Source organism: Acyrthosiphon pisum, chromosome X (assembly GCF_005508785.2).
Source record: "Acyrthosiphon pisum isolate AL4f chromosome X, pea_aphid_22Mar2018_4r6ur, whole genome shotgun sequence".
NCBI lineage: Eukaryota > Metazoa > Arthropoda > Insecta > Hemiptera > Aphididae > Acyrthosiphon > Acyrthosiphon pisum.
In genome coordinates, this window is record NC_042493.1 from 88,807,326 (window position 1) to 88,822,454 (window position 15,129).

The 15,129-nt window shown below is 28.5% G+C and overlaps 2 protein-coding genes across 2 annotated transcripts in view; both read left to right on the forward strand.

Annotated features, from left to right (window-relative positions):
- The window catches only part of LOC100573994 (hemicentin-1), a 306,591-nt gene extending 292,087 nt beyond the window's left edge, over positions 1 to 14,504 (forward strand). Inside the window, exon 16 of the mRNA XM_029490996.1 lies at positions 13,759 to 14,504. The gene's annotated coding sequence lies outside the window, so the exon portion shown is untranslated. The remainder of the gene's footprint in view (positions 1 to 13,758) is intronic.
- LOC103308344 (uncharacterized protein C14orf119 homolog) lies at positions 13,796 to 14,224 on the forward strand. The gene has a single exon (XM_008181570.1). It carries the CDS (start codon positions 13,796 to 13,798, stop codon positions 14,222 to 14,224), a length of 429 nt encoding a protein of 142 aa, XP_008179792.1.
- Positions 14,505 to 15,129: the final 625 nt, after the last annotated feature.

The window sequence follows — 15,129 nt, forward strand, 5'->3', positions numbered from 1 at the left end:
GCTTAGAATTTACATACCCTATCTTGAAAGTTTATTTAATGCATAAATCGTTATATCTGTTCTAAAATATTAATATTGATATAATAATAAATTATTAAATATATTTCTATATTTTTATCATGAACGCTTAGATGCCAAAACATTCCGACAAGTACATAAATATTTGTGTATTATATTTCATCCTTACCGTGTAATTTGTGGTGTACATGTTTTAACTTTTAAAACAACTTACTGAATGAACTCATTTATTTTAAAATAAGTAGAAATTACTTCATTTTTAAGTCATGAAAATTAATGTAAAACTAAAAATAATAATAATTTAAATAAAAAATAATAATTATCTAACTTAACGAGTAACTATACTTAAGATAAAGTTCAAAATAAGTTCTATGTTTTGCGAGAAAGTTGGCCGACTTTTTAAAAAGACAAAAACTATGCTGTGTTTATCTTTAATATTGTAATTGGCTTTGACTGAATTGAGTCTATTGATAAATTCATTATAACTACCAATCTATATTAATTTTAATCAAAGAAATTAATTTTTTACATTTTTACTAGGCACTACACACTATTACAATGTCTGACTGTGGTTTAAGTATGAATAACCAATAATATTTTATTTTACGCACATGTATACAAATTAATTCAATATAAATAAATATCTATATATAAAAATGGAGCCAAAAATGTATAACAATAATTATTCATCAATTAAGAACGGCCGGACCGATTCGGCTCAAATTTTTTTTTAAGATGTTCTTCATTTCCAGGAGAAGGTTTTTACGAAAGAAAATTTTAGGAAAATCCACCGGAAAAATAGGAAAACTGGATGTAAAAAATACAACAGTGGCGCAACAGTATATTATATATTGGGTGCTATTGGTAATCGGGCATGGTTGTTGATTTGTGTTTTTTTTTTGTCAATATATATATATATACTTCTATACTTTATACTTTATTATATGAAGAGAAGTTGTTAGTTACCGTTGTTGAAAGTAATCTCTGAAACTATACTGAACTGATTTCGAAAATTCTTTTACCAAACCTTCGAATTAATAGGGACGACCTACGAAAAGAATATTTTACTCATGGCCAAATGTATTTTATAATTGTTTCAAATATACGGCGATAGCATTGCCGGGTCAGCCATCTTATACCATTATGAAAATCCGGTGTCACGATGTTTGTCCGACAAACAAAATGAAAAACTTGGTATAACATTGATACTCTAGATTGAAATCATACACTTACGTACAAACAGCACGGAGTCCGGGATCTACCGCAGGTAGATTGCCTACCTGATAATATATTGCTGCGAATCAGAATTTTTACTCCGGACAACGAAAAAGTTATGATACGTTTTGAACGCCATCCATCAAATATTAAATAACGAATTGAACAAAGTTTGGGTCATATAGAGTTGGTACATTTACGAGCAACGAAGTGCACGGGGTCAGCTAGTATTTCTATGAAAATTAATAAACTATAGGTAACTAATTATATCTTACTCAAAATGCAAATGTATTGTAAAATAATTTGGAAACATTCTAACTTTGATAACGGTTTATACCTTTAATACATATCAATGTCTACAGCGATCAATAAAGCTCCAATGTATTTTAATTTTACATTAAATAATGAACTAGGTATTTAATTGTTATAAAATCAAAAATAATTAAATATTATTTATAATACGAAAATACTCTACATTTAAAAACTTGTCGTACAACTATGAAAATCTTACAAAATTATTTTATTTTATACTTACAAGCAAGTTAAACATAATTTATATCTTCTTAAGACGACTATACCAATTAAAACTCCCAAACTAGTATCATAATAGTACTTAAAAAAAAATATTATGTTTGAGATGAAATAAAATTGTTTAATTAAAGTCAAGATTCAAATAAATTATATATTTAAAAATAATAAGAAATTTAAAATTGTACTCAAAAAAGTGTAGGTACCAATATAATTAAAATTTAATTTACAACCAATGACTGATATAAAGTAATTATTATAAGTACACAAAATATTTTTATAAATTTAAGGTTTCAAGTGACGGTACTGTAATTGTAATAGTAGATACCGACCATCGTCACACACTATTGAACACTTAGTTTTTCTTTAGCATCAAAATTCTCTAAACTATTGTAAATTGTATTGATATTACATACAATATAAAAAGAAAAAAAGGATAAATTTAAAAGTTTCGATAAAATATTTGCAATCAAAATATTATTTAATATTAATTTCGTTTAATGTGTAGCGTAGTTCCGAGAACCACTCACAAAAAATAATAAATATGACATCTAAGGTGGACTATATACCATATTATTATGTTTTTTTTTCGTCACACCTACATTATATTTTTTATGAGTGATAAAAGCTACCTTGATAATTATGTATATTAATGTACACTATCTACTATGATGTATGTACTAAAAACATTAAACAACATAGAGAAAATGAAAGTAATCCTGTGAAATAAATGGCAGGCACCGGTATTTGTAAATGCTTACAATCATCTTAAGTGTTCTACACACAATTTTTTTAGTATACCTATCCACATAAGTTAAAAACGCTTAGTATATTGTTTTATTCCGAGGTAGTGTCATTTGTTTTCCACTGCTGTACTACTAAATCAAATATTGCAATTTTCATATGAACCACTTTTTAGCAAACAATAAGTCTGAACAGTATATTGCGACTATATAAGTACAACATAAAAGTAAAATAATATATTTAATTTGATTTAAAATGTTTTCTGCTTACATTGAACAAACGATGTTCAGTGAATGGCTTACATTGTATATAACAGAATAAAACAAAATTGTTGTGCTCAATAGGCTTATTGTATATTTGAAATTTGTTCAAACAATCTGTAAGCTTTAACTGTTTATATAAAACTCATAACACAAACTATCAATTAAAGATTTTATTTTTCTAACTATCGCAATTCAATCTTGTTTTGACATGAATATGTCTTATGTCTGAGAGCCAAAAAAAATGTCTGTATCGAAAAAAATACGGTTTTTGGTGCACTTCCAGTGGTGCTAGAAACTTGAAATTTGAACCATAGCTTCCTTATAACTGTCTCATGCAAAGTGTCAATTTAGGAGTTTAAATTTATCCCTCTCCATTCCTTTTAATAAGTGTAATCTGAAGTTTCTCTAGATTGCTACATTTTGACATAAATTTAAAATATTATATCGGTTAAAACGAATACAATTGTTTGTTTATAGATAAGAGGTTTTGATTCACTATGTCTGAATCATAGATAGCAACCTTTATGTATTATAATAGAGTGTGTTAAATTGCGTTCAAATATAAAATGGTTGGAAAAAATAAAGCAAAACAATATCCACAGAACCTTCTCAACAATCTCGAAACCTCGAAGGACCTCTTCACCTACAACTTATTTCTCTTCTTCGTTTTGATGTAGATACACCCGAAAATTCCCTTTGCGTTTCTGAAATTGGCACTTTTGCTTGCAGCGTCCGACATTTTCATCAAACAATCAAAACGAACAATACCTTTTACAAATTCTTGTTTTGGAGGGATGTGTGTGCAGGAAACTGAGCAGCAGTGATAGTTTCCCAAGAAACGTAGGTATCTCGCTAAGTGAAAACTATAACGGAGTGTCATTTTCCTAAATACACATTTTGAAAATTCACGAACACAACATTTTATTTCGTACTTTTCCTAGGTCCCATAAACTTGTTAATATGAAATACATATTAAAGATAGCTTTATTTAAGAGACTTGTATGATTATATTCTTGTACGACATAATGTAACACTAAATGCATAAAATCAGAATTTGGAGGGCAATAACAATGACTATTATGTAAATGAGTCAATGATATTATATAGATACGAAAAAAAATGTAGGTAACGTTAAATTGTATTAAATTCATAGTCTTACATAAAATACATTGAGGTACAACTTACTACAGTCAAATAATTATTAAGTACCCACCTACTATCAAATTTTCCTTTTCAAAAATTTAGATTAAATCTTAAGCTTCTAGTTGTTTGACATTATTTTCGTTTGTAATGTACAACTGTTTTCTTTTCCCTAGTCCTTGAGGATTTGAAAATCCATCTCATTTTCACATTTACTAAACTCCTCATTTTTATTGTTTACCAAGACATTTATTTTAATTAAAAATACGTAGTTGTTTTCTCTCTACTTATAAATCACAATTATTCATTGTGAACGGACATAGCAAACGTCATGGAAGTCAATGAATATTATTGAAAGTCATAACTCATAACATTATTGGTACATAGGTACCTAATGTAACTATTAATTACCCAACTATCCATATAAAAATATAGATTTTATTACATACCAAACTACCAAATGATAAATAATAAGTTTGAAGTTACTCTACCAGGTTCCGCTTGTAGGTATATAGATTTTTTTAATTACACGTAGTTTATTTATTTTTTGTTGAATAACGCCTAATTTATAAAATTATATGAATATTGAATACTTATACCTACATTTTTTTTTAGACAAGAGAAAATTATTTACGATATTGCTCTCCCAATTTATAGCTTTGGAAGCTATAAGCGTTTGAAAATTATAAATATACATTGAATAAAAATGTTAATATAGCAAAATTAAAATTGTATAATAATTTAATTTATTAGTGTACAATATTATGTAACTTATAGAACCTAAAATAAAAAATACATGCATTAAAAAACAAAATTGCTCTACGTCTAGATTATAATATTATATTAGATAGAAAAAAAATTATCATTTTCAAAATATAATAACCACGTATACGTATACCTATACGTACCTAATAATTAGTTTGATTAATTTTACATTCAATTAGTAAGTACCAATTTTAATTTAATTTAAATACTTTCAACAGCAGAGAGTACAGAAATATCAAGCACAACTCTGAAATAATTTAATAACGATTTTTTATAACCATATAAAATATATAGGTAAACCTGTAGTTGTACAAAACTATTATGTTTTTTTTTATAAATACTTTAAAAAAACACTGGTGACAGGCCTCAGTGTAATATGAAATTATAGGGGAGCCGTAACTATACATAAATACAACTTTAAACAATATGAAATACGCACAAACGTCAAACTAATACATATACATACAGAAATTACGAATCACGATAACCGCTATATTATGCGTAAGTACTTGTACGTCGTTAATACCTTTGTTTCCATGTAGTTCACGATTCACATGAAAGCAATAGGTACCTATACGTTTTCGAATTATCATCAAAATAATAATGATATAATTCATTTTCATTTTCATTTTAATAGTATAATATAGTCTATATTATAGGTACCTTATAATAACTTTATGTGCAGTATATTATATTGCTTGATTCGGCGCTACCTATATGTATTTTAATATTTGTTAATTTGTCAAATCATTAGAAAATATGGAAAAAGGCAGACGAAGTCGATAGGTATAAATAATACTATTAAATTAATACAATGACAAATAATTTTATTAGGTCGTTAAAAATTACAAACATTTTTATTTTAAATAATAGGTATAAACTGGGTACATAATAACATATTATATATACCTAGTATAGGTATACAGACATTTTGTGCTGATCACTCGTGTTGCCTTACTCACAATGCCACAAGCACGATTATTGTACTAGCAATTCTTTAAAATTTAAAATTATCAATTAATTAAAACCTATTATAAAAAAATCTCATGTAGAGCTCGGTTAACTAAATAATATATCCGTTAGATAAAAGCAGATCATTTTACTACAGTGAAACCTCGACAAATCTAATAGGTTATGGAACAAAAAATAAATTAGAGTTATCGTAAATGAAAGTTTAAAAAAATGTATATACCTCATACCTACATACATATTGAAATGCAGGGGCTAAGGCATTCCTTCTAATTATCGACAATTTGACTTATAGGTATAGGCGTTTGAGTTATCGAGGTTCCACACCATTTTTCTAATACCTACATTTATTAAACTACTGTGAAAGGAAAACAAATTACCTTCCAAAAGTACAAACTGTGTTCAATTTACAATTAATAAATCATAAAAATGTATCCATATAATATTGTAGGTGCAAAAATCTGTAGGTCGCATTCATTGTATTAAAAAAATCAATAAAATGATTTCTCAATAAATCAAGAACGACTGGGCTCACTGTTATACCTATTTATGTTTATTGAACGAGAACAGTCTTAAGTACTTACAATATCATCACATCCCTAAACGTTTTTGTTCCTTGTATCATGATTATTGATTACTATAGTAATACCTATTGTGCAATAGAAAATAATTTAATAACACATAAAACATATAATATGTTCTATTACAGTTATATGCTCTATTTCAGTGAACTTAAATAATTTGTAATACATTATAGTTATAGTAGAACAGACAAAAATACAATACCTATGCGATATTTGAAACATGGGAATTATATTTCAAAAAAAGACAACCGCGAATTCACGATAAAATGAAATATTTTAACATACTCACAGAGTTGGCTCAGGCAGTCAGACGCTCAATACTTTACTGTGAAGTACATACCTTAGCGTCTGAGCTTTTACAGTTTGCTATAAAGTCTTTAAAATGTAATGTAGACGTCAGACTTATAATCATTAAATTACATCCACCAGTTTATTTGTTTTGTTGACATTATTTCCGGGAAAAGACGAATCGGCAAAGACGTATCGACTCCAAAAATGATCAAATGAACAAGAAAATAGAATCGAATTTATAAGTTATACCTAATTAAAATTAATTAATAGGTATATATTTAGGTTAATAACAATAATAAGAAATCGTTCCATTATAATTATTTAATGGAGCTAAGGCTCCTCCCCACAATCACCCCCTGTGTAGGTATTGCCTTTGGAGTTTGGACGATAGGTAAGTTAACATACATCACTTTAAAATCAATTTTTTAAAGAAATGTCACTATAATGTCATATTTACTGTGCCTTTCCAATGAACATTTAAAATATTTTTCTATAGGTAGGTATACCAGTTATTATGACCTATTGATATGAAAATATCGAATTGCTGTTGTGGTTATCAAACGAATGAAATCGTTAAACCTTTTTGGCCAAACGATTGAGAACACTTAAAATTCACAAAAAACTTACCACTTTCCCTAAAAACTAATACGATTGAAAACGATTTTACTTGCGACGTAACCATAACATTAAATTGGCTATTGAACGATTCACAAGTTGATTTTTTTTTTAACTGAAAGTTTAAGTATAACGAAAAATAATAATTATTTATCCTATTAAAATGAATCATAATAAATGTGTAAATAAATAAATAAATGAATAACATGTATGATAAAAATATTCAAAATCATAGTAAAAATAATAATAATAATAATAATAATCTTAAAAAAAATATGGCTTTATAAATAATGGGTTAGTAAATAATAAGTTACCTACCTATATGTAAATTCCTGGATAGCGTTGGCAAATATATTCTAAATAGTTTAATACATTTTGGTAGGTAACTTTATATCACATATTATATTTATTTTTAGTGTTTTGGCTTTTTATTTTTTTGGTAATTCTTTTGTTTTAGCTTGTTCTACTGTAGTTAGTTAACTCTAAAAGCGCATATTCGACTTTTTCATATGGCTTGAAAATTGTAGAACAAAAAACAAATAATACCCTTAGTCATAAAAAATATTTTATAAATTTCGATTATTTATCTGGGTAGTACCAAATATCGTGTTAATCGTTCGATACAAATTATTGAATATGGTAACATTGGAAAAAATATATATAAATAACTAAATTGAGGGTTATCAATCGTATTTTAACTGCTGTTATCATCGAACACTCTAACGTGTTTAAATTAATATTTATAAATATAATTTACGAACGACTAAATATTCATAATTCATTTTAACAATCAACTTATTCTACATTTTTGGCACCTAGAATCGTTACACAGTTTTTGTAAAAGGTTTTGCCAATTTGGTACTTCAAATATGGTTTTCGAATTATTATCTAGTAAGTCTAAGGTTCCCGAACTGTGAGTCAAAATTGTATTTTTGGTGGGTCACGTTGAATTTAAAATATATATTTTTAAAATATAAAATATTTAATATAAGATCACTATAAAATGTTTAGGTATATAAAACGGAAGATTACGAGTATATTATGATACATTATTTTCCGTGTAATTATAGATTAATATACATAATATATATATCCTATACATTGATGTTTGAATTTAGTTTTATTATTGACCATGATCTGCGACGATTAAAACTGTACAAAACTTACAAGTGTACCTACCAGTGGAATGTCACCACGACGCTGCTAGACTAAAAGTTATCGAAAAAATGGGCGTCGCCCATTACCACACATATTATGGGCAAAATACGTATATGACAAAACCGCACACAGATTTTAAAACACTGGATACCCCATTACCACACACAAATTTAATCGTACCTACCTATATTTTTCATATGGAAAAAAAAGAGATAAATCAGAATTTAGACACTCCGAGAAATTCTTTGAAACTGTTGCACACAGTTTTATGCCTGATAAATAATCTTTCAGTGGTACATATAACTGCAAAACTCTTTAGATGGCAAGCATTAGTGCGAACCATCTGGTTTTACTGTAGCCCAATAATTTGTGGTACTCAGTTCCAGCTACCTCACAAAGCGTCCAGCCCTTTTGATTTTCGTCAATTGTTGGTCTACCTTCCGAAAATGGGACATTTCAGTGTGCCGAAGTTTCCCCAGGGGATAACAGAGGTACGAAAACAGGATATATGGTCATATTTTTATATACATGATACATCTACAATATAGATGTTATTTTTAATTATTTTGATATAACACACATCTTTGATTTTTTTAATTTGGATTGTGTATTTTTTTTTTACGGAATTTGAGTTTAATTCTTTGTAATGATTGTGTATTTCAATTTGTATTGGTTTTAATCAGGGCTTGCATTTGAAAAAAATTCTGTTTTATGTTATTTACAGTTAACACGTTACAAAATGTTTGGGTTTATCGTTATTTAGAATTAAAACGTAATACAAGTCTTGCGTTTATCGTTATTCAAAATTAAAACTTTATACAAGTTTTGCGTTTATTTCAATTTATTAATAACTTATGCAGGCAGGAAATGGCCCGGATAAAGAATATACTAATATAATCAATTTGAATGTCCGTATGCGTGAAATAAATATTTCTACGATACCAATATAACTTTTAAATAAATGGATTTTAAATTATTTCGTTTTGCTATTTATGTTTTGTTCAATGAAATTCTATAAATTACGTTTTGCGATATTTGTCGTTTAATGATATTCTATTAATTACGTTTTGTGTTATGTTTTGCTTAATAATATATTATAATATATTCTGTTAATCGTTATGTTTTGTTTTGCGGTATTTAATTTTTGATTATCGCTTTCCGTTACAATTACATTTACAAATTTCAATCGGTTTTTTTTATCAAACACAACGTTATTATAACACATTTTTGCAGTATTGTACTATTGTACTATTTTTTTGAGCGAAATTGGGCTGTATATTTTTTTTAATCTGTTCGGTATCATACTGCTTTTGTGTGCGGTAATGTGTATTGGTAAGAGTACTTATTGGGTTATGTTTGTGTGGTAATGGAAAGCGCTGGAAAAAATAACGAACGACAGTGAAACAGTTTGGTGGCAAAACTTTAAAAATTTTACAAAATCACATTAAATTAATGAAGACACTAAAATAATTTAATGCATGTTTCATATAATTACATAAAAGTTTAATTTTATACATTTTCAATCAGGTGCGATATAATTTACAATTGATTTTTTCAAAATTTGAACTTCAAACACTAACAGAAACAATATGTTGCACTTATATTTTTAATAATTTAAAGTTTCTATAAGAACAACTTGTGTGGAGTGTTGTATTACAATTATAAGCTTTTTTCCATAGCCTAAAATGTTTTATCAACACTTATACCTTTTTTTTTATTAAGAAAAACGAATATTTCCAATCTGTTCCTATATAGAAAATACGCAATAAGTAATAGGTATATAATATATATTGTATACAGTTTACAAGGCTTGATGGCTTTCACCGTCCAGTTACACTACTTCAACTTGATTGGATTTTTATAGCGTGTTTGTTTTTTTTTTAATTATTTGTTTAGTTCACATGGCCAATTACGCTTGAAGCGATGGAGAGGATTATCCAGGAGAGTAATAGAAAAGAAATTTTATATAAGGGGATTTGAGTGAGCAAAAGTGGAAGCAAGCACAGAAAGAGAACAACATGAATTTTAAGATCATTTTATCAACACTATAAAAAAAAAAAAAATGGAAAATTTTAAATGTCTATAAATAACTAAAAAGATTCAAAATATTTTTAAAATTATGCCATCAATAGACAATTTCAATTAAAAAATTCTACCAAATAGATCCACTTTGCTACCAGAAAATATCAAAGTTGAAGATTGATGACCTTATTTTTCATGTGGTATCGATGACGTTGCGAATTACTTCGGCAACGCCGCCATCATTTATTAATCAATTAATGACATACAACAATTTACGAAACTCTCAGGAAGCTGGAGACGCTAATAATAAACTAATATGCAGAAAATATGCTTATGCAAACCATGAAAAAAAAATATCATTTGAAAAACAGAAGTTTGTATATCCACTGGATACTCCTTAAGTAGTACTAAAGATAATCAAGAATTTGATAATGTGGTCATTAATCGTATATGTATTTAAAAATTCTAAAATTCAGATTTTGAAAAACTTCAACATTAAAGAAAGGGGGATATAATGATGTGTGGAACACTATATCATAATATTAAACAAGTTACATCATTGTTTATTAAATTTATTCATTAAAAATAAATTATAATAAAATAATATTCGGGAGGGTAAACTTTAAATTTTTATTGTAAAATACAAATATCATCATTTAAAATCTTTATTTTATTTTCTCAAAAGTGAAGGTTCCTACGTACAGTCACGAAATAGTGCATATTGCTCTAAAAAGACCAAATGTGACCTTGACATTTTTAAATATATTCTTAAAACGGTAAAATGTTGAAATATGCACAAATGTTCCTTAAAATGATTCGCATTTTTAACCACACTTTCAAGTTTCACGAAACATAGTTTGTTCTTACTTAACATTCAGTACGATCGATCAGTATTTTAATATGCAAACAGGTAGGTAGGAGGTACCTACTTACAAACCAAAGCCCTGATGATAATTATCATCATCATCATCATCATCATAATAGTTAATAACAATCACAGTAGATTTCACCATTTCGGAGTAAACAAACAACGGTCAACGACAATAATTATTATTTACCGTGGCTTGTGAATACTAAATACGAGAACCACGTAGATAATGCTACCTGTTGATCGTCGTTGTCGTCATCGTAGTCGTCTCGCCACACCTATACAATGCCTAGTTCCTATCACCATTGATATTTAATTATATAAAACTGATTGTATAAATACTTACCAGCAGCTGTTGAGGAATGTAGTACTGTGCCGGCGTCTGATCAATGGGGGTGGGCACTTGGACACTTGACAAATAACTACGTACTTGCATATGATTATTATAATTATTGTATTTCTCAATTTTAGATTAGGAAACTTGCTCTGATAAAAATTTAAACACCACCCCCCCCCCACCCCTTCAAAATTCATAAGCACGTCACTGATGCTGTGGGGCTGTACCTACTTACTATATTCTATAATAAATATTGTACAGTATTTACTCAATGCTACTACCTAGGTACTATTGTATTCATTTACATAATGTTACATTATTAATAACAAAATTTATTAACAAGTTGTTACTACTATACATTAAAATCGATTTTGTCGAAGACCAATTTTGCAAAAAAAAATCCAGTATTTGACAGACACAAAAAAAACACACATCTTTGTAAAAACAATACATTCATGGCTATTCGCTGCGCTCAGAATCTAAAATGCAACATTTTTTATAATTATGTAGGTATATAAGGTAATAATTAACAACAAAACACAGTAATTTTAACATTTTTACCTAGGTAGGTATATATTATATATTATAATAAAATAAAATATAGAAATATTTATAATTTATATAGATGTCTATAGTTTAAAAAACGTACCTACCTTATAATAGTTAAAATAAATACTAAATAATAAAAAAACAAGTAGATAGGTGGTAGGATTTCTTAATATTTTTTTTCGATTTTGTAAGAAAAATCATTGGATTATCTATGATGATAATAATATCACAAATACGCTCAGAATATTTTAATCCAAGAACGGTTCACTTATTCCTAAATCTCGGAAATATCCGAATATACATAATATTAGGTATAGACTATAGGTACTGTCGTACTGATTTAATTTTTAAAAAATCATACCGTTTTATCTTCGAAGTCACACTAAAGTTTCAAGCCACCCAGCCACCGGTCCCGCCGTCTGTGTTTGACGTTATGTCAGTAACATTGGTTATAGTGTATAATATACAACCATTGATTATAAATTGTATAATATTAATAATATTAAGTATTTATTATTAATTAGTACATAAATACTTACTATTTATAATCAATGTTATTTAACTGACAGTGGCGTCATTTCAGTTTTCATTAGACTATGGCAATTTTTCACAGCTTTTCCGACTCAACATTTTTTTACTCAGATTCTCATAGCATAGTGCCGTAAGAGTTAACGGGTGGGGGGGGGGGGGGGCGTGTGGTAAATGTGCCGAATTAAGGTTGATGTAAATACTGGACTGGGACAAATGCCCCAGTTGCCCCACCCCAAATTACGCCACTGGTAGGTATCAACTTTAAATGTAAATATTATTATGAAGAAGTTAAAATAAATTATTATAATAAATAACGGTTTTATAGCCAAATCTATAATACCTAGAAATATGATTCAATCAAATTAGTAATCGACGGTATTCACTATACTCACTACTCAGGTATTCCTATAAATCCCATTTCCTTACCAATTATCTTCCTGCTTAAAATAGACGACATTGTCGGTATTACGATAGCATAATAATAACATATCCACTATCGATATTTTGTAGTACCTAATATTTAGCAATATTAGCATATAGGAAACTTTAATCTATTTTATTCAAATATTTGTAATTTAATAAAAAAAAAAAGTACTATCCCGCTAGGGAAATGTTCAATTGTTTGATATCCGTTGTGGCCTGTAGGTCCGGGGCCATGGCCCCCTCTGCCCCCCCCCCCTCAATCCGGGCTTGGGCCACATCAGAACATCCGATTAACCGAACGAAGAGATCCGGTTTGGAATAAATATAAAAATAATGTCATCGGCGTTCATTGTTGTTGTTTATCTTTATCATCGGCTGTTATCACAGTCGCACCGCTGATAATAAATTATTATTATCAGCGATTGCCATTTACCAACGACACGCGGCTGTCGGCCGATAAGATAACCGGATCAATCGTGAATCGAGTTCATTCGTTTTTCGTGGCGTCGTTATTATAAATGGATCGCCTCGTGCAAAAAATTTTCAATCCTTATGTCGTGTAGCTGTGCTCTCGTTGCTATGATACCTGTTGTAAATAATTAATAATTGTCGTGCCGAGACTGTAACGTACAATAAACGTAAAACGACGTTTAAGTGTGCCTTAATAAGACCGTCTGTAGGCACTGTTTTATACTATTTTATTATTTTAATCGAACAACTTTTATATCAATTTTGCAGCTCGCCACTTGTCAGTGCCTAAACGGACATTGTCATCATGGTAGTGGCCAGTGCAAATGGTAGCGCATACACACCAACTGTTGTGGCGCAGGTCCGTTACATGTTACAATGGTTCGGCGAGTGGAGTGAAATGGAACGCGGCGACTTCCTGCCGGTGTTAGTTCATGGGTTTGGGTGTAACGGAAGCGCTGCCAATGGTCTCCCGTCGATCATGGAAACCCTGTGCAAAGAGGAAGGCCGTCCACTAAGTCTGTTCAAATGCCGCATCAAGCTGTTCACTGAATGGGTCCAGACGTGGTCCGATGAAGACAAAGACAGCTTCCTGAGCGGTATACGTTCTATGGACACAGATTTTGCAGAGAGATACGAACAAAAAGCCGTTGATCATGTGGTCAGCAGCCCCGAGCACTGCAATGGTATTAATGGGGATAAAAATCCCGATGAAATACCAGAAGAAACAATTTAAATAAACAACGTTCATCATATACTACAAACTCTGTGATTCCAAATAATACTTCATTGATAGTTGATAAGTTTTACACAGCTATTCATTTTGGTAATGGATTCTTACTTAATGGTTAGGTATTTTAAATTTAATCAGTTTTAAAATAGATATCTACAACATACCTATACAATATATATTATAATACTTAGTACATTCCAACCTATGTATACTTAGGTATCTATTACTTCAATAATTTACTGTATGCCTATTGATTTATCAAAAATTGTTACTACTTATTTTGTATTTGTGTACATATTACACATCCTTCCTAGAACATTTTTAATTAGTTATATCACATTTCAAGAACTGCCTAATAATAACGACTGTTATAATTTCATCTATATAAATGTCTACGCATTTCAATTTAATTTTAGTGTTTTTAAAATACATTTTTTTTTTTATTGTATTGCAATATTATACAATAACAATACATATTATACATTCCCTGTTAATAGTGTATACAAAATGGCTAGTGGTGAATTGTTTTTTTTCTCCCCATTACAATAATTATAGATTACTTAATATTTAAACTCAATGTATATAATAATAATAATAATATGTTGCATTTGTTTGCATGATAATAATTTGCCATTAATAAATTGAGTCTAAAATATAAATGTAATATTATTTTACTTGATTAATTTTAAGAATAGCTATGTTGTCAAGCAGTATTATTAGAAACATAACAGTATTATTTAATATAAAAATATTTACATAATATGATATTTAATTGTAATTTTATGATACATATTTAGGCTTATTAATTCTATTGTGCAATCATTATATTTAATTTAATTTAGTTAAGGTTAAGATTAAGTTTTATTTTCATTATTTTCAGTTTGTGAACCGAATTAGATTACCCAAGA

Coding starts and splice junctions, on each gene's coding strand:
- LOC103308344 (XM_008181570.1), top strand. CDS start 13,796: ATGGTAGTGGCCAGTGCAAATGGTAGCGCATACACACCAACTGTTGTG.